General features: G+C 36.1%; 1 protein-coding gene across 2 annotated transcripts in view; it reads right to left on the reverse strand.

Annotated features, from left to right (window-relative positions):
• Positions 1-406: 406 nt before the first annotated feature.
• LOC129928450 (uncharacterized) overlaps positions 407-20283 on the reverse strand; it is a 33046-nt gene continuing 13169 nt past the window's right edge. The window contains exons 3-6 of one of the 2 annotated variants that reach the window (XM_056042923.1): positions 18793-19045; positions 11576-11685; positions 2666-2814; positions 407-953 (exon numbers count right to left, since the gene is read on the reverse strand). In XM_056042923.1, coding sequence (XP_055898898.1) covers positions 503-953; positions 2666-2814; positions 11576-11685; positions 18793-19045 — 963 coding nt within the window. In that variant the 3' untranslated portion in view covers positions 407-502. Of the gene's footprint in view, positions 954-2665; positions 2815-11575; positions 11686-18792; positions 19049-20283 lie in introns of both variants that reach the window. The other variant, XM_056042921.1, reaches the window with a different exon arrangement.

The raw sequence follows: 20283 nt of genomic DNA on the forward strand, positions 1-20283 counted from the left end.
TGTAATGTCTTTTGTAATGTCTTTTGTAATGTCTTTTGTAATGTCTTTTGTAATGTCTTTTGTAATGTCTTTTGTAATGTCTTTTGCAATGTCTTTTGTAATGTCTTTTGTAATGTCTTTTGTAATGTCTTTTGTAATGTCTTTTGTAATGTCTTTTGTAATGTCTTTTGTAATGTCTTTTGCAATGTCTTTTGCAATGTCTTTTGTAATGTCTTTTGTAATGTCTTTTGTAATGTCTTTTGTAATGTCTTTTGTAATGTCTTTTGTAATGTCTTTTGTAATGTCTTTTGCAATGTCTTTTGTAATGTCTTTTGTAATGTCTTTTGTAATGTCTTTTGTAATGTCTTTTGTAATGTCTTTTGTAATGTCTTTTGTAATGTCTTTTGTAATGTCTTTTGTAATGTCTTTTGTAATGTCTTTTAGAAATATGTTTATCTTACCCTTGGGTTTGTACAACAGAAATGGCGCCTTCAAAAACAATCAACTCCTTAACAAGTAAATGTTAACAGATTGGTATTTTATAGGAGCTCCTGACGAATGAGCCGAGAATTTGTCCCCTGTGGGTCAACACCTCCTCACACCACGCCCCTCCAGGACCACGCACGTGCTGTACGAAGGCCACGGTGTCCAGCAAGGCCGAGCAGGGGACGTTCCCAATGTCCTTCTTGTCCCGCTTTTTCTCATTGGTGTGGTTGTAACTTCCGGTGTAACAATCATCCACCTGGTACGTCACATTTAGGGTCAGGTAAGGGTCATGGGGAGAAGGATACAGTCCTCCCAAAAGAGGCCTTAGTGTCAAAGGAAATGTGATATCTTTCAGAAAAGGCCCTTGGCTCGGGATGGTCACGTCCCAGATATGTGTGGAGTTCTCATCGTAGAAGCTTATGTCCAGAAATGGAGATTTCCAAGGCTTCTTTTTAATGACGTGTCCAGTATCAGAATAAAACTTGTATCTAGAGACAAAGTAGAAACAGTTGAAGTCACCGTTTAAGAAGGAGTTAATCAAACGTTTATTAGATTAACTAATTAAACACATCTACAAGAAGTAGACTAAATTTAATAGCAAACAAAGAAAATACAACAAAAGTACTTTTAACAACAGTAATAATAAAAAGAATAAGGCTTGTCTTCGAGTCCGAAGATTAATAAGGAATGCAGCATTTCCCGTGGCTACGCAGCCCAACTGCAACCTACATGTAATAACAAGAGTATAATAAGATAAAAACTATTGAAACAAAATAGGTGCACACACTACTTAGGTCATTGGAAACCCTAGACGAAGTCAAGTGAAATGAAATAGAAAAAAATTAATCCGAGAAATATGCAATGAATTCAAAACCTTCCTGTATCTATATATATTAACAAATAAGTGAAATTCATGAAAAGCAATTTCCGTCGCGCTCAATAAGCACTCCGTAAGCTTCTTAAAGATAGTCGTACAGATGTCTTCAACTAATTTTTTTCTGCTCAATCCAAGCTCCGATACCACGAATGTGCTTTAGAGACGATTCATGATCACGTGACTAGAAATAACGTTTTGACATTTTACCAAAAGGAAGACACAATGGTCGTCTCAAATATGTAGTCTAACAAGTAGATGTAAACATTCGTGAATAAACTTTAAATTATAGTACAATCATAGAGCTAGGCTAGCAGAAGTACAGTCATAGAGCTAGGCTAGCAGAAATACAATCATAGAGCTAGGCTAGTAGAAATACAATCATAGAGCTAGGCTAGTAGAAATACAGTCATGGAGCTAGGCTAGCAGAAATACAGTCATAGAGTTCTGATGTGTTTGAGATTTGATCCAAATTTGTATCTAAAAATTATTTTCTTTGAGTCCTCCCACCAATTGGAATTGCCTAGTCTGACTACGCCAAAGGCCGGCACTGCTGTAAGTATAAATCGCTGTCATTTGACCCTCTAAACTTCTTCAGCAGACACCCACGATGCAGACTTTCAGGATAATGTCTTATTGATTTTTTGTCCCCCATCTGTGGCTGTGTTTTAGCAGCTAATGCATGTTGTAGCTGGTTTTATGTACAGTCATTGTAGAGCTCAATTCCACAAATAAATTCCCTTTTTAAATCTGGAGTACACATAATTGTAAGGGAAAGGGTGCAGACAATAAGTTAACTTCCGCTGCCATTAGTTAAAGAAATAAATTATGTGAGTATATAGTACTGATTGAATGAGAGGTAAGAAAGGTCTGACTTATTTCCATACTTTCATGTTTTTATCCCTCAGATAAGAATTTTTTTTTCCCCTTGTGTATTATGTGTCGAGTGGGAAAGCGTTGCAGAATATCGCAACATTGGCTCCTGGTTAACAGATTTAGTGAACTAAACATCTTGGTGAACTAAACATCTTGGTGAACTAAACATCTTGGTGAACTAAACATCTTGGTGAACTAAACATCTTGGTGAACTAAACATCTTGGTGAACTAAACATCTTGGTGAACTAAACATCTTGGTATTTGGCTAAATGTCATTCTGTAACTTTAAATGTAAATTAAACAATAAGTTAGTTTATTATGGAAAACATGTTGGTAAACTATAGAGAAGATGTTGTTGGTGAACTAAAGAAAACATGTTGGTGAACTATAGAAAACATGTTGGTCAACTATAGAAAACATGTTGGTGAACTTCAGCTTAATTGACTCACCTGATAGTACTGTTGTCTAAGATATACCTTGGCTCTAGCATCTTAAATATTGCTGTCATGTTGGCTTTGTCTTTGAGGGAGACCAAAAAGTCCAAATCATCGTCCCAGGGAATGATGCTGTGATGCCTATAGGATCCTAACAGGGAGCCCTGTAGAGGAACATAATATAAACAAAGTCATCCTGATAGTTAAACATTTCAGTACAGAAATCCTTCTAAATGAAACAAAACTGAAATTACTTCTTTTTATTCCTTTATAAGAACGTATACACATTTTCTTCACATTCTGGGGAAACCCAACGTTTACAGAAGCAATATATATATATAATATATAAATTATATTCTTTTAATGCGAAAATATTAGTTGATGCTACCAGCTTCAAGAATTCATATCAACACTATCCATAATCCAACAAATTCCATTTCAACGAAGAATGAGGTTTTGTTCTTCTAAAAAAAAAAAGTAGGTGGCCTCTTTGGATCATAAACTACGTACCATATACTTTCAATAGAGAATTAAAATTACAACAGGTAGCGTGAATTAATAATTTTAAAAAAACTTGTAACTTTTAATAAACTTTTAGTAAATACTATAATGGTGTGAGAGGCTAGTGCTTATGTCTAGACTTTTACCCTCATGCCACTTAGATGATCTGTAGATTTGCAATAAACATTTTACTTTTTCAAATCTTAATATGTATGTTAGGCAAAAGAATAAGCGGACGGGCAGACGGACTGATATACAGCACAAATACAATAACAACTTTTCCCAATGAGTGCAGTTAACAACACATCACCGAAAGCGACAAAGCCAAAAGGAGAAGCTAAGTAAAAAGTCTTATGTCGTTTTATTTTTGTCTCTGCCCCTAATTTCCTGTTGTCCAAGGCAATTATCTCCCGTGACTCCACGTTACAAGCGAGATGTCAAACGTAATTCCTGTTTGCGTCTTGTGGACTTAACAATATCGGATATCAGGCCAGAGGAAATGTTACAAACAATCACGTCACTAATTAGCCCAATGTCTGTCTTGACCTCAGATTCACGTACCGGTTGACCAAGTGTTTTTAGAGGTTCTTTGGACACTCTTGTGCGCGTGCTCTAGACAAAGGCAAACAAATCTAGCAAGGAAGTGAACAACCAGGAGTTAATGCTCTTCTTGGACGTAGTCATGCATGTAGCCAAAGCTGGGGAGCGAGTTCCATACATTTAGTTCATAAACTGAACAGGTCCTCAAACGTTATATATTTTTTTAGAACGTGTTAAAAAAAACTTAAATTTTTCAAGTTAGAAATACATTTATTCACCGTTTCGAAGATAGAAAAATAGATAAAGTACTACTGACTAGCTAGATAAACGATTGTCTGACGAATTCAAAATTCCATGATTAAAATTTTGGTTGAGATTTTTACTGAGCAAAGTAGACGCAGCTCTTGTGAGTAGTTGAAGATTGGGGGGGTAGATGTGTGGACCACATTGTACGATTGCAAATAATTGTTGAACAAAAAGAGTAAATACTTGTATGTCGTATCCTTTTGAAGCGTTCGTATGTATGAGAGTTTGTATGTGGACATGACGTTTCCCATTTGCAAAGACAAGAGAGCAATTTTTTTTTTGTTTCTCTCTTCACTAAAATAATAAAATAATCAGAAGGACACAAAGATAAAGGCACATTCCTCGTTCCATATGCTAAAACAAATTCGTACAAATGCTTCTTCTTCCCTGGCACTATTAGAGGACGATCTTTTCCCTTTGCAACTTCTTGTATGACCAAAGAGGCCAATCCTTGTTGCACAGCTGCGGTCATATGTTGGGCATCTGAAGGCGCCCTTGCATTTTCACCCTTCTTTCTACTACTGTTGTGTATGGCATCTGCAATCCTGGACCCTTCCTTTATGCTCGCTTACCATGTGGATCTATCCAGTGCCACATTTTCCCAGCTGCTAGGGTCGATTTTGAAGAGCTTCATTAAAGAGGTTTCTAGAGGATCTTGATTGGAGAAATACACCTTCGTTGATGTCGCTGTAAGCATAATGCAGAAGGCAGGAGAAGAATATGCCAAACAGAGTTGGTGCGAGAACACATCCCTGCTTGACTCCACTGCTAACTTCAAAAGGTGCTAATTTGGGCTCCATTACATTTCACGGTACATTTTGTTTCCTCATGAAAGCACTCGATAAACTTCAGTAGTTTGGGAGTAGTTTGGGAGGGCAACCTATTTTCCTCAGGAGTTTGAAAAGGCCACTTCTGCTGACCATGTCAAAGGCTTTAGTCATATCAACAAAAACAATGTAAAGGGGTCTATCTCTCTCTCTCTGAATTTCTCCTGCAGTAGTCGTAGAGAGGATATCATTTCTATGGTAGATCTGTCACTCCTGAATCCACATTGAGACTCTGGGTAGACTCTAGAAGGTATCCCTTGCAGCTTAGATAGTGCCACTCTAGCAAAGATTTTGCCAACAATGCTAAGGAGAGAGATAACCCTATAAATGCAGTCGGTCCGATCCCCTTTGTTTTTATATTTTGTGACTATATGTGCGTCACGCATGTCCTGTGGGACATGACCTGCTTCTCAACAGCGGCAGAGGAGATTATAGAGTTCAGGGATCAGGAGTGATTGGAATTGACCTTAACTACTTCCGCTGGGATGCCATCACTCAACTTATTTTCATGCAGTTTATTCTTTTTTTGAGACGGAAAGTCATCTAGGCATTCCAATACTGGAAAATCTGGTAGAGAAGCCAGGGCGACATCGTCTACTGTATTAAGTGTGGCATAGACATCGAGGTAGTGTTCTGTCCATGGTTCTAGCTGCTTGGTTTGATCTGTAATTTTTTCTCCAGATTTTGTTAGAAGGAGGGCACAGGCATAGACACTGTAGGACGCAGGGCCGCCATCAAACAGAGTGTTACTATGTCCTAAGTAGAGACTTTCTTGAATTCTGTTTGGTGAATGAGATCCAAAAAAAAAAAAGAGTGTCGAACGATAAACTTTTAATCTGCACTTTTTCTTTCTCCTGTGAAGCAGTTAAATCATGTTTGAATTGAACGATAGAGACGTATCTACTTTATAACTTTACTAACACAAGACATATGTACCATCTCATCAAGCTTCTGTTATCACATAACTCGAGTATTAAGCCTCTCGCGGAATCCATTTCTAAGCCACTTCTTATCCAGATGTCTCCAGGATTACATCCAATCTATTCCTATGAATTCGGTTCGCAGGGATCTACTAATTCCCAGCGTGATGATTATACGCTGACAAAAGCTGTCTGGAATATATGATTCCCAATTTCGTCCAGACATTTGTATTGCCATGAGCAATACATCTATGAAGTATTTAGTAGGCTCCCTATATTATATTATACATTTATAGTAAGTAGATTCCAAATTAGCGTATTGTGTAGAGTGTTTTACTAACAACTTCTTACTTTGTTTGTTACAACCTAACCCTCTCGTAGTGAGTGTGTATGTAGAATATGAACTTATATAAAAAAAATTAAACGTAAAACACTGAACCAAAATATTCAGGCTAGAAACACGTATAAATATAGGTTGTTGTTGTTTTTGTATTCACTACTAGTCGGAGATTACCCGCGGCCTGTGGGCCTTAGTTTATGTATTACTAATCTAGTGGATTGGATTTAGATGTATGTTAAACTTAGCTAATGATCCTTTCAAGGTTTTCTCTTTCGCCAGGAAAAAAAAGTAGTTTTGCGAAAATCGGTTTACCCGTTAAGCCGATACATTCATATCTGTTAAAAACGAAAGGAGCGCGAGATGAATAGGATATAAAGTACATAAAAACGGGTTTAACCGATTTGTTAAATGAATGGGATTATAAAGTACGTCAGGACGTCTAAATTCGCAGATATATTGAACGAATTTATGTAAAAATGCTTTTGAAATACAAATTTGAAGGTTAATTTTATTAAATAATGAAATCAATAGACTTTATTTTGTATTTTCAAGTGTGAAAGTAACAAACTATCTGTGCAAAGTGTGGTTTTTTAAATTATATCTAGATCTAGATCCTTTCGATCTAAACATGGTAAACATGGCCTAGACCCATGTAATAGTAATACTTTCATAGAGTTGGGCAACTTTTTTTTTTTGAGAGTCTTTAGTTTGTTTTAGGGCTACTATACATACGTCACGGTTCCAGTTAGTACCCAAGGAACATTTATGCATAGTTTCATTAAGATTGGTCAAAAAGGTTTTCATTTCTATTCGGGACATATATACTACATACACTCTATTTTATAGTATGGATTTATTGATGCTGAGACAAAATTTCACAACGTCCCCTTCGTCTTTCTGGTGCCTTTAGAGCATGTACGGCTTGCCTCAATCAGGAAAGCCAATAACTTAGCAAATGTTAAGTGTCAGTTAGCATGCAGGACTAGATTAACACATGGATATGCGAATAACGTAATTATCTTCCTTATCAGCTAAGTTCATTGAAATCTGCGTTCCAATAATGACATGACTAATCCAAACGAATTGATACAACTAAACTTCGTATAAACTTTTTTTTAAAGTATTTTTTGTTTTTCTTGTTTTTAAACTATGTATATTATTTTTACTTTTTCGCAAAGCAGAATTTTATTTCGAGAATATATTTATGCATTATTGGTCTTTGACATTGCTTAGTCAGGCTTAGTGTATTGTAAAAATATCTAGTACATTCTGGGTGTGAGATTCCTTGAATGTTATTTACTTATTGTTTATATAAGTTAATCAATTTGCAGGTACTTTAGGGAAGATCCACATTTAATTAAATGCCATATCAGAGTTAATACCAGCTTGCACAGATTGGACAATGATCACCGAAGTTGTACATTAATTTGTTAAGAAAGCAAAAACAAAACAACATTATTTGTAAACATTTTGTGGCATAGGTGAAGAAATAGCTTTAATTATCTTCCCTGCTCTGTCCCCTGGTTCCGGAGTAATTGGTGTTATTTAGCCATTAACTTTCACAACAAAGCCATGAAGGCAGGTCTGTAGGTTGTGATTATTTTGTGTCTCTGCGCATGCAGGGACTGTTATACAACGCCTTCATTCTTAGACCTACTTATTTTTTAATGCTTTTTGTACAGCGCATCTTTCATTCTACTTCATGCTAAGGTCCAGTCTCTTGTATGGTGGAGAAGGGGGTATCTGGGGGGGGGGGGAGGTAATATGTGCTGCCTTGAGGCATTCATCAAACATAACTCAGCTGGAGTCGGAATTCAAACTCAAGCCCACTACGTAGGTAGCCAAATGGCATGTGTTGCTCTACTTTTTGCATTTCCAACTTTTCGTTCCTTTCAAAGGTTATAATTCTAGTCAATAAACAAATGTCATAGTTTCCATAAATATATTGGTTTCTTTCTATTGATACTTTGATAGTACAGTTGTTTGAAGAGACCTTATTAACTCTTTCTCTCCTAACTGACGATACCAACGTTGATTCCACCAGAATGTGGTAAATAATTACGGAGAGAAAGAGTTAACAGATACGTTTAATTTTTAAAGAAATGATAGAACGTTGATGTGCTCCTTTGTCTTTGTAAGTTATGTCCCTTGCCTGAACTGTACTATGAAAGTGGTGCCTGTTTATGAACAAACTGTTTTGCATATTTCATTTTAAAAATTTAAAGGTGCGCTTTCAGAACAAAAAAAAAAGTAGCTGTAGCACAAGACCTTTGCAAGATCTAAAATAACATGATATGTAATAGAAATAAAAAGCTCATTATTGATATTATGATGTTCATTTTGTTTTCAAGTTAAAAACAACGCGAAATGATTATCCGATTTGCTCTTCTGAAATTACATTTAGTCTTCTTGCCAAAAGGTCTAGAAGTTTCATTATTGATAATAGGCTGTTAAGTTGTTGTTTTTTTCAAGTTAAGACATAAGTCTTGATATTTTATTAATTTAGACAATCAAATCAAGACCATGGTTTGAATATTCCTTGCCCATGAGCGGAATCCAGTTAGGGTCACCTCTGAGTTTATGTGTTAACACAAACTCTCTATGTAATCATGTTTAGTCATGCAATCGCAGATTCCTCTTTTCTATATGCTAGAATGATAAACTCTTGAAATTAATGTCAACGTAATCATTAAGAAACAAGAAATAAAAGGGGGGGGGGATGAGTGAGAGATATACATACAGAAAGAAAGACAGACAGTTAGACAATTAGATGAATAGATAGATATATAGACAGACAGACAGACAAACAGATAGATAAATAGATAGATAGATAGATAGATAGATAGATAGATAGATAGATAGATAGATAGATAGATAGATAGATAGATAGATAGATAGATAGTATTAAGAAGACAATATGATTCTATATTAGCATGTTCTTAGATTCTCTGAGACGTCTGATCACTGTTACTTGTTAAATGGCTATCAGGTGGATGTAATATTATGTGCTTATCCCAGAAACCATTGATTTCCTGTCACATGACCACAGCCAGGACATTGTGTCTTAGACTCATTTCGGTTTTGGAAGGGGGAAGGAAGAGTGGAGTGAAGGTGTGGGGTGAGGGGGGGGGGACTGAAGATTGAAAAGATGAACATACACGGACTTTAAAGAAAAACAACAAGCTATGAAATAAAGTGTAACAGAGAGAGAGACAGAGAGGAGAAAAAGAGAGACAGGAAGAAAGAGAGTTAGGCGGAGAGAGAGAGAGAGATCATCAGATAGAAAGAGAGGGAGAGAGAATATAGAGAATAAGCGTGCAATATTTTAACTTGATCCGAGAATGATAAACGTAAAAGAATCCACCCAGACAGACAGACAGACAGACAGACAGAGTGAATTGATATAAGCTTTGTAGAAAGAAATTTAAATTCAAGAATTAATTGTAAACATAAAACACAAAGGGAGAGCACCAAGTTTGCCTTCTGTTGCCTTTCTTCCGTGAACTAACAAATAGTATTGTGAGAACAAGCCTCTGAAGAGGGGGGTGGGCTGTGTGGTGGGGATGCTACACCTTGTAGGGCACGTATTCGTATGCTGGACGAACGTATGCCAAAAACAGTCCTTTTAAAGGGAAACTCCGATGGTTTTTCAAATTTGAGTTATTGACATATTTGAATTCTGCGTAAAAAGTTGTAATAGTAAACATTTTACCATTTTTTATTTAAATGCTTAGAAACATTTATATTTAATAAATTAGACAGTAAATTCTTGACATCTCAAAAAAAAAAACGGGGTGCTTTGAGATTTTGTTTTTAGGTTAGGCATACGTCACTTCCATTAACAATACTGAAAAGGAAACTAGATTTAACCAATCGTATCGCTTCATTTTTACAGGCTCTTGGGCCTAGTGACGGCCTATTCCAGAGCTATGGTACAGTTATAAATACATGTATAGGTAGATCTAAAAGCATTAGGATAACCAACTCGAGAAAAAAGTATCATTTTAATCTAAGCCTCTCCTTTTCCCAAGAAGTAAATAGATCGTGTGTCTGACTGATTCAAACAAACTGGTCAGTGTAAGGCTAGTCGAGACTACGTGTAGTCGGTCATGACAAGACAACCAAGCGATAGTGTTTGTTGTGTGTTGAGTGATCTGGCGAGAAAATACAGACCGCCGTGGTTAGTCAAGCATGTAAATCTACTTTTAATACGCATTTTTTCTTTGCTTACAAGATCCTAGATCTAACTGCATAGACGAAAATTTATTTCTTTTACGAGAATGTTAACTTTGCTGTAAGGTTTCCCGTTATACAATAAGTCAATAGATTAAATTAGTAGGCTAGTGTGACGTCACATAGAAACCCGGCGAAAGTCTGACTGTTTTGGATGCGCAGGAAAATTACGTCAGAAAAACACCAATTACTAAGTTATTATTGCAAATAAAAAAAAGAATAATATATTCATTATCTATAAATCAAAACACTTATTATATCAAAAATTGTCAAAACTATCGGAGTTTCCCTTTAATGATCTGAAAGGTGGTCGACGTAATAGAGGTGCCCCACAAAACGCTTTAAAGACAAGCTTAGGCTCCAATTTGCTTTAACTGACAAAGAAGAGAGATCACCTGGCTGTATTCGGCTTCGGAACGAGACAGCTGGTGATCACTTACAAAAGCCTGGGGATACACATTTGAGGCCAAAAGGAAATCCATTGCCGAGGACAGACGAGGACGGCGAAAAAAAATCTAAATCGACCACCGGTGGACAATGGTTATGATTGCGCTAGATGTTGCAAAATATGTATGTCGCAGCTGGGGCTCTGCAGCCACGTGAAATACTGAATTCTACATTAATATTAGAACTCGAAGACAAGCCTTATTATAGAATAAGAGTAAATTTTTCCCTCAATCAGACTTTGTATGTTTTGTTATTTATTCTTTATATTCATGTATTACTCAGAACAGTACATCTAGTTTTATAACTTCAAAGGAAAATGAAAGTAATATTTGAATAATGAGACTCGACCACTCAGTTTCTCCTTTTCGAATATTTCTGTTATAGAGCTGAAGTTTTTTATGAAAAGTTGTTTTTTAAACCGAATCCTGTTTTAATAACTTTGTCTACATTTCATAGACGTGAGCTGTGTTGGTACACTCATTACATCAATGTAGATTTAGTGGTTATAACAATGGGGGCATCCATTGTTTATCGAGTCAGAAGAAGTCAAAATATTGAACCAGTGCTGCCCAATTTCAGCGTGCGGGTCATATATACTTCCGAAGCGCGCGGTACTAGCCCTATCATCGCACCAAAATCGTCTAGACTCTAGTCCAATGAAGATAAAGCTGGCAGGATTTATTATGCATATTTGTCAGGATTTTTTAAGGTCCAGATAACAACATGTAACGGACCGGAAATGGTCCGCGTGCCGTAGTTTGGGCTGTACTGAACTATATCACATTTATTATCTAAGTCTTCTTAGTATTACCTTATACAAGAAATATGTGATAGAAGCATTGGCCATGGTGGCGTTGAAGACTTTCAACATTTGGCTAAGTTCCTCCAAGTCATTCTCTGAGAGCTCATACTGGAATAAATCTGTTGAAATCAAATCAGGCGACACATTATTCAATGCAAAACTAAGCTCAAGATGGTTGTAAAAAATAGACGAAAAAACTTCATGAATTGAAAATCTTGGGAAAAAAAATAGTAGAGATTAAAATTGATTTTTTTTCCTTTAAATGAATTAATGACTGGAGAAACAGGTTTAAACATTGTTTAGAAAAAAAAACAAGAGATTTAAAAATGTTTTTCTAGTACTAACAATACAGAACAGAAAGTTTCGTTAAAGCGTGAACATGGCGGTGGCACACACATACACACACACAACATACAATCATATGACATGATCATGTCTTCAGCACATATGCTCTGTTGACATAGATTAGTACATACAATATGGTGAAATTATAACTAGATCTAGAAATATATTTTAAAGAACTTATCATAGGGGGCAGTAATCAGCATAGTAGTGACTAAGACTGACACCTTTTATAGGACGATTTGCTAGCTCTTATAACAAAAAAGTGAGGAATTTAAGTTGAGAACCACACACATAGAGCCCATTGATCAAGTACCTAGATATAGTGATTTTTAGTGACGCCCGAATGGGGAATAGACGCTGTTAGTTTTGTGTGGTATGTATGTCCGTCCGTCCATCCCGTTTAGATCTCGTAAACTAGAAAGGTTATTGAAAGTCCGATATCATGATATTTTAGAACTTTCAAAGTTCTGATGCAACAGCTACTTTTTTCGTTTCTGAAAGGTCAAAATTTAATTTTTTAAATCAACTATGCAAGCATACAGCACTTAATCTAAAGTAATTTTTTTTTGTTTACGGAATTTTTCTTTTTTTTTTCTTGAGGCTTTGAATAAGAGATTGACACTTTACAAAACAATTAGATCATTTAGATAATCATTATATGACATCAGTTAGGCCAGGTTCACATCTAGCTTCACCTTCATTTTCACCTATCCCTTGGTCTGCAGGACCGTTGGAGTCTTAGATATAGAAAAGGGAAATAAATCTAAGAGTATTGAGACAAAAGGCTATAAATGAGCAGCTCTTTTTCTTATGTAACCCTTATATAAGCTATTTTTAAAAAGTATTTAAAACTATTTTGTTTGTTTGTACACACATTGAAGACTTGTGAAAGAACATATTGAAACGTCTAGACATCTCGTATAGATATAGATATATGCTGAAAGCCAGTGGGTCAACAAACATGTTGAAATGTCTAGACATCTCGTATAGATATAGATATATATATGCTGAAAGCCAGTGGGTCAACAAACATGTTGAAATGTCTAGACATCTCGTATAGATATAGATATATATATGCTGAAAGCCAGTGGGTCAACAAACATGTTGAAATGTCTAGACATCTCGTATAGATATAGATATATATATGCTGAAAGCCAGTGGGTCAACAAACATGTTGAAATGTCTAGACATCTTGTATAGATATAGATATATATATGCTGAAAGCCAGTGGGTCAACAAACATGTTGAAATGTCTAGACATCTCGTATAGATATAGATATATATATGCTGAAAGCCAGTGGGTCAACAAACATGTTGAAATGTCTAGACATCTCGTATAGATATAGATATATATGTGCTGAAAGCCAGTGGGTCAACAAACACGTTGAAGTGACTAGACATTTCGTGACCAAGTCAACATTTGTAGGCCCACAAAGTAACAAGGTGTCTAGACATTTAGTAACTCCACGTTTAAATTGAGATCATTTAAGTATCGACTGGTCTGCCTGGGTTACTCTCAGTCTGAGCCAAACATTGATTGACCAAGATGTCCCTGGCAAGCTCAAACACACGCACCCGAAACATGTCTAAGGTCGAGCTGACCTAAACCAGGGAGGCGACTCCGTTTTTTTTTTTCATGGCACGGGCAGATTCAGCGCGTGGAGAGTGATGTTTAAATGGCACGATATGGTTAGCCATCAGCCGAAATTACATTTTAAAATGTGTACGCTTGGATTTTTTTTTGTGCTGGATTTCTTACTTTCTATGAACCGAATAGCTATTTACTTTTCAGCAATGTATTTAGTGAAGTCACGATGAGAAACAGAGGAAGAGTATTTAAAAAAAAGAAGGGGGTGGCAGTAAGGAGAAGAACAGGACGGGCATTAGTTTGTCTTAAGTTTTAACACTGTCCTAAAATATATGTACAAACAAAACTAAAGAGGTTTCACTGTGTCCCATCCTTCTCTATCATTTTCATGAACGTAAATCTTTGAAACACAGACTTGGGTCTCACAGTTGGAATGAAGTTTAGCCATATGTTAATGTGTTGATCTTGTAAGGGTTCCATTGATGCGTACATTTTGAATAATAACAAGCAAAGTAACCAAAAACATACTTTAAAAAATAAGGATTATTTAAGGGGGGAAAATTCATATTTATAGCTTTCTATATCTCAACACAGTAAGATTTATTTCCCTTTCACAATATCAAACAAAATCAATTATTTACCACTATCTAATTAACTAATTTGTTTAAACAAATTGTAGGATTCGATTTCAAATGGAGGGTAAGTCTCCTTAAAAGTTTTAATTCATAAAAACTATTAATGTCAAAGGGAGACTTCAATAACATTCTTTTTTTTTCCTCGCTTGTTTATCATTGGTGTCATGAGTGGGACCTAACCGAGCGAGCCAACACAAACATATGCAATGGCTTGGGACGGAACACGGATGGAAATCTAAAACCTTTTTTCATGCAAGTGGTCCTGAGCAACATATTATAGGCAACAATAATACAGACATTGTACATTGAACATATGCGGTAATTTTGTCAGTTGAGTGGCTGTACTTGAGTTCAATGACCAATGGGTAAAACAAAAAAGAGAGATTTATAAACAAGAAAAACATTTAAAAAAATATTATTTTTTTTTAAAAGACATTACCTCCCTTATTCATCTTATAGAGTTAAATATAGAGCGATGATTTTTCTCTTAGTTGTCATACACAACTGAAGCAGAAAGAAGGGTGAAAATGCAACAGCGCCTGGTAATTACATATGCCCAACCTGCGATCGCAGCTGTGTATCAAGGATTGGCCTCTTTAGTCACACAAGAAGTTGCCAAGGGAGAAGATTGTCTCTCGAGACGTAAAATGACACAGAGTAACTAAAGAATTTTAGTTTTAAAAATAAAATGGACAATTTTTTTATTTACCCCGCCTATTACCACCTCCTCGAAAAAAAACAATTTCAGGTTAAGTGAATGTTTAAATTTACTTCTATCTGAAGTCAACGTGAATGGCTGAGCGTTAAAAGAATTGCTTCTATCTTAAGTCAACGTGAATGACTGAGCGTTAAAAGAATGACTTTTGTCTTAAATCAACGTGACTATCTGAGCACTAAAACAATGACTTATGTCTTAAATCAACGTGACTATCTGAGCACTAAAACAATGACTTTTGTCTTAAATCAACGTGACTATCTGAGCACTAAAACAATGACTTTTGTCTTAAATCAACGTGACTATCTGAGCACTAAAACAATGACTTATGTCTTAAATCAACGTGACTATCTGAGCACTAAAACAATGACTTTTGTCTTAAATCAACGTGACTATCTGAGCACTAAAACAATGACTTTTGTCTTAAATCAACGTGACTATCTGAGCACTAAAACAATGACTTTTGTCTTAAATCAACGTGACTATCTGAGCACTAAAACAATGACTTTTGTCTTAAATCAACGTGACTATCTGAGCACTAAAACAACGACGTTTGTGAATATTAATGAGCGTAAATACAAAGACATCTGTTCAACGCTCTGCGTATGGTTGTCAACATGACCTCAGCGGTTCAATTTCCGGTACTCCTTTTCGAAGATAACGATTGGGTAAAGTCTCCCTTGATACCATTATGTTTACCAAGGCACGGACTTGGTGATTAAAACTAAAAGAAACTGTCACGTCTCTACTGTTTATGGTACTGAGATATTAAACTTTGATACCATGCTACCTAAGAGATAAAAAGAACTCATATAACCCTAATTGAAGTCAAACTACCTGCAGTCATAATAAAATGTGATTTACTTGTTCATCGATTATAATTTTATTTCTAAAACATTTATTCTGCGTTGTAAATATTTGAGCCTAAGACATGGTATCACATACGTTTCACGTTTCGGTTCAATTTGGGATTTTTTTCAAGACAAAGTAAACGAAAGGTCAAGGACGCTAAATCAAACTTCAATGTTGTAATACCAAAACAGGTAAAATAAATAAAAACACTTTTTAGAAAAAAAAAAACAATTAAGTTTACTTTACGAGAGTGAAATTATATCAATTATTTTGATTCAATCGTTTAATTACATTTTAATATATCTAGACTAAAAATGATAAATGTGTGCGAATTGAGTTATTAGAAATATTTTAATTATTGTTTTTCTTTAGCTGCAACTTCCATGATCACAGAATGTTCAGTACGCGTTGGTCCAATCACTTTTGTGGACCTGTTGGGGTTGGGGGTGAAGATGGTAGGCCCCTATCTGGGAGAAGCTATATAAAAAAAAATAGTTGTTATATCTAAATTCAATTTTGGGGTCTCGACTCTCGAGCCTCCTTGATGGAAAGCCGACGCTTAGCCACTGAGCGAAAAAAGTATAAAAGGTTTTCTAGTCTAAAAAAAGTAGATAGTTGAAAATTTTTAGCAATACCTAATTCTTTACACCATGCTCTACTTCTCTTGACCTATTACATATCTATACAAAAAATTAATTAATTGCGACTAAATGGTTGACTAATTGTTAGAATAAATATCATATCATATCATATCTATCTCTATCTATCTATGTGTGCGTGCGGGAGGGTGGGCGAGCGAGCTTGCGTGCGTGTATTTGTGTGTGTGTGTTTGAGTGTGTCGTCACCGACAATGAATAATTGCTCAGAGTTTATTCACACATGGGAAGTGGGAGAGAAATCTTGTCCAAGAGTCCACCCGGAAAGAGGGAAGTCATATAAGCTTTGTCAAACAAAAATAGAACTAGAAGTGAAAGAGCCTGACAATGTTGAGTCTCTAGTGCTAAGAAGTAAAAAACAAGACATAACTTCAAAAAAACACGTAGCTTTTCCATGCTTCCAGTACACACGGTAAAATACATTATAGCTTTTAGATAGCGCTACTTTCATGCTTAAAGCATGCTCAGAGCGCTATGGTCTAATCTCATTTGTGGACCGGTGGGAGTATCTTGGAGAAGGTTTTCCGTGCTGCCTTTAGGCGCTCAGTAAACACAACTCTGCTCGAGTCGGGTGTCGAACCTCGAGCCCCTTTCATAGGTAGCCAAGCTAAGTTTAAGCACTGACATGGAGGCCAATACGAGGCAAGCGCAAACAGGGACGTCCTCGTATAACTTGGCGTCACACCTTCATGGAGGACCTCAGAACTGTGGACACCAGGTGGGAGGAGGCTTCAGACATTGCACAGGACAGATCTTTATGGAGACAGCTTGCCGCCCAATGCGCCGAACGGCGCGTGAGGACCTAAGTAAGTCTAAGTAAATTTAAGCGTGCTTAGCCTCTCGACCACGCATCCCACCGATACGACACACGATACACTAAAATGTTATCCATAGGGCCTTCATAGCTTTCCGTCATATATGATAATCTCTAATAAGGAAACATAGGCCCTTATAAATGAAAAAGGGAGACTAGTATTGATGGGTCTACAGTATGTCATTCCACGCTAACCTTTTTAACCAATTCTTATATGTTTAACTTTTACTGTTTCCTTTTGATGCACTGCAATGATGTTGGTTGTCATATGAACAATCAATATAAACGTACATCAATAGGAAGGCTTCGGATACATCTTATCTATAGGCAAGTATTAAATATAGACTAATAGGCAAATTTCTTAAGAAATCTTCTTATATCTTCTTATATAATACAGACGTTACTTCAAAAAAGAAGATGATTACGTCCTACGCGTCATGCACGCGTCAGTACAGAAATCTCCGAAATCTACACAGGAATGTTATCTACTTGTTGTGGTGTTAACAATCTACACAGGAATGTTATCTACTTGTTGTGGTGTTAACAATCTACACAGGAATGTTATCTACTTGTTGTGGTGTTAACAATCTACACAGGAATGTTATCTACTTGTTGTGGTGTTAACAATCTACACAGGAATGTTATCTACTTGTTGTGGTGTTAACAATCTACACAGGAATGTTATCTACTTGTTGTGGTGTTAACAATCTACACAGGAATGTTATCTACTTGTTGTGGTGTTAACAATCTACACAGGAATGTTATCTACTTGTTGTGGTGTTAACAATTTTTCTAATTTCTTTTTAAAACAGACAAATGACGCGACAGCTTCACATTGCACAGCTGTTAAAAGGACATATAACACAGCTTCACATTGCACAGCTGTTAAAAGGACATATAACACAGCTTCACATTGCACAGCTGTTAAAAGGACATATAACACAGCTTCACATTGCACAGCTGTTAAAAGGACATATAACACAGCTTCACATTGCACAGCTGTTAAAAGGACATATAACACAGCTTCACATTGCACAGCTGTTAAAAGGACATATAACACAGCTTCACATTGCACAGCTGTTAAAAGGACATATAACACAGCTTCACATTGCACAGCTGTTAAAAGGACATATAACACAGCTTCACATTGCACAGCTGTTAAAAGGACATATGAAACAGCTTCACATTGCACAGCTGTTAAAAGGACGTATGACACAGCTTTACATTGCACAGCTTTTAAAAGTACATATAAAAGCTTCACATTGCATAGCGCTGGTAGGATGGGGTAGCTACATACTGCACACGAGTAACAAGACACATAGAAATGTAATGGACAGCTGTGGTAAGACATGCAAGAGTGTAATATAATGTACAGCTGTGACAAGACAGACAAAACAGAAATATATTGCACAGCTGTAGCAAGACAGACAAGACAGAAATATACAGCACAGTTGTGGCAAAACATATAAGAGAGAAATATACTGTACAGCTGTGACAAGACAGACAAGACAAATATGCTGCACAGCTGTGACAAGACACACAAGACAGAAATAAATGTACAGCTGTGAAAAGACAGACAAGACAGAAATAAATGTACAGCTGTGACAATTTCTTTACTCACGTTGTAAGTTGCTGGGCACTGTGGGCAGTGGAGACAGGCGAGACAGGTTGACCGCCTTTATGACGTCCTTAAACTGCCGGTCCAACAGGGTGTCGTTGATGCGGACAGGCGGCAAGGTGACCACCAGGTAGGGTGGTGGGTTCACGCTGTATTCAGTTATCTCTGTGACGGTCACCAACAGAAAGGCGGTCAGCAGGATGGCACAGAGGAACAACATTTTACCAGTGGACACATGACACAAGCAGTTACTTCCCTTCTCAGAGGATAAACATAAAACATAAAAGTCTTAAGAAATCTTCATAGAAATTATATTTTTAAATCTAAGATATATATCTAGATAGACAGGCAGACAAACAGACAGACAGACAGACGGATAGATAGGTAGATAAACAGATAGATAGATACAGAGATACATAGATACATACATAAATTTGATTGACTGACATTCAGTCAGATCCATAATAGATAGATAGATAGATAGATAGATAGATAGATAGATAGATAGATAGATAGATAGATAGATAGATAGATAGATAGATAGATAGATAGATTTGATTGACAGACTTACAGAAAGATAGATAGATAGATGAATGTGATTATGTATAGATAGATAGATGAATGTGATTATGTATAGATAGATAGATTGATTTATTGATAGATTGATATAAGAAATCTTGTAACTTGTCTCCAGTGTTTTCATTCCCCAGAAATCAGTTCATTTAATGTAGTCCTATTTAGAAACAGGTCAGCATGATGTATTCAGTAATAAAAGAGAAAAAAAAAGGCAAGCTAAACGTGTAAGCATGTCAATAAACAAATCCGTCCCTCCAGCTTCTGATTAGCTCGTTAAGGCAAACATTAAGTCAAATAAACTGAGCCTTTCACATTTCCACATTAACAGTCAAGAGTTCAACAGATGTCTCTCTGTCATAAAGTTTGAAGAGACAAAAGTTTGACAGATGTGTGCAAACATTAATGAACATACATAAGGAAAGTGTAATGGTAGTGTAAATATGTAAATAGTTTCCTACTTCCGCAGCGGCAACACAACAAGTTCATTAAGAGAGTTTATGTTACAAAGTTGTAGAGCAATTCTGTGGCCAGTTTTACAGTATTTGCACTCAAATAGTATGCAAAATGCGAACTTAATATCTTAAAAGTTCAGGCGCATGAAAATGTAGCTTCAGTGTCTGGAACCATGGAGGAGTACAGGAAATTATTCAGAACCAACAGAAAAGCTTTTTAATTGATTTGTATAACGTTCACATAATCACTCAAGGTGTTCAACATTCCTTTTACAGAAAATGCTTTTTGCCTAGCTTTTTTTGGGTACAATTGAAATACTTTTTTCGTTCTGAAATTATAGCCACTAGAGGGCGCAGCTTAAGATCTTTTATTTTATCTATCTTTATGTTTTTTACGTTGTTTTTTAAGAAAATAAAGAAATAGACACAACATGATTCCTATGCTTCTAAGACCTTAAAGAGTATC

This window comes from Biomphalaria glabrata, chromosome 9 (genome assembly GCF_947242115.1).
Source record: "Biomphalaria glabrata chromosome 9, xgBioGlab47.1, whole genome shotgun sequence".
NCBI classification, from domain to species: domain Eukaryota; kingdom Metazoa; phylum Mollusca; class Gastropoda; family Planorbidae; genus Biomphalaria; species Biomphalaria glabrata.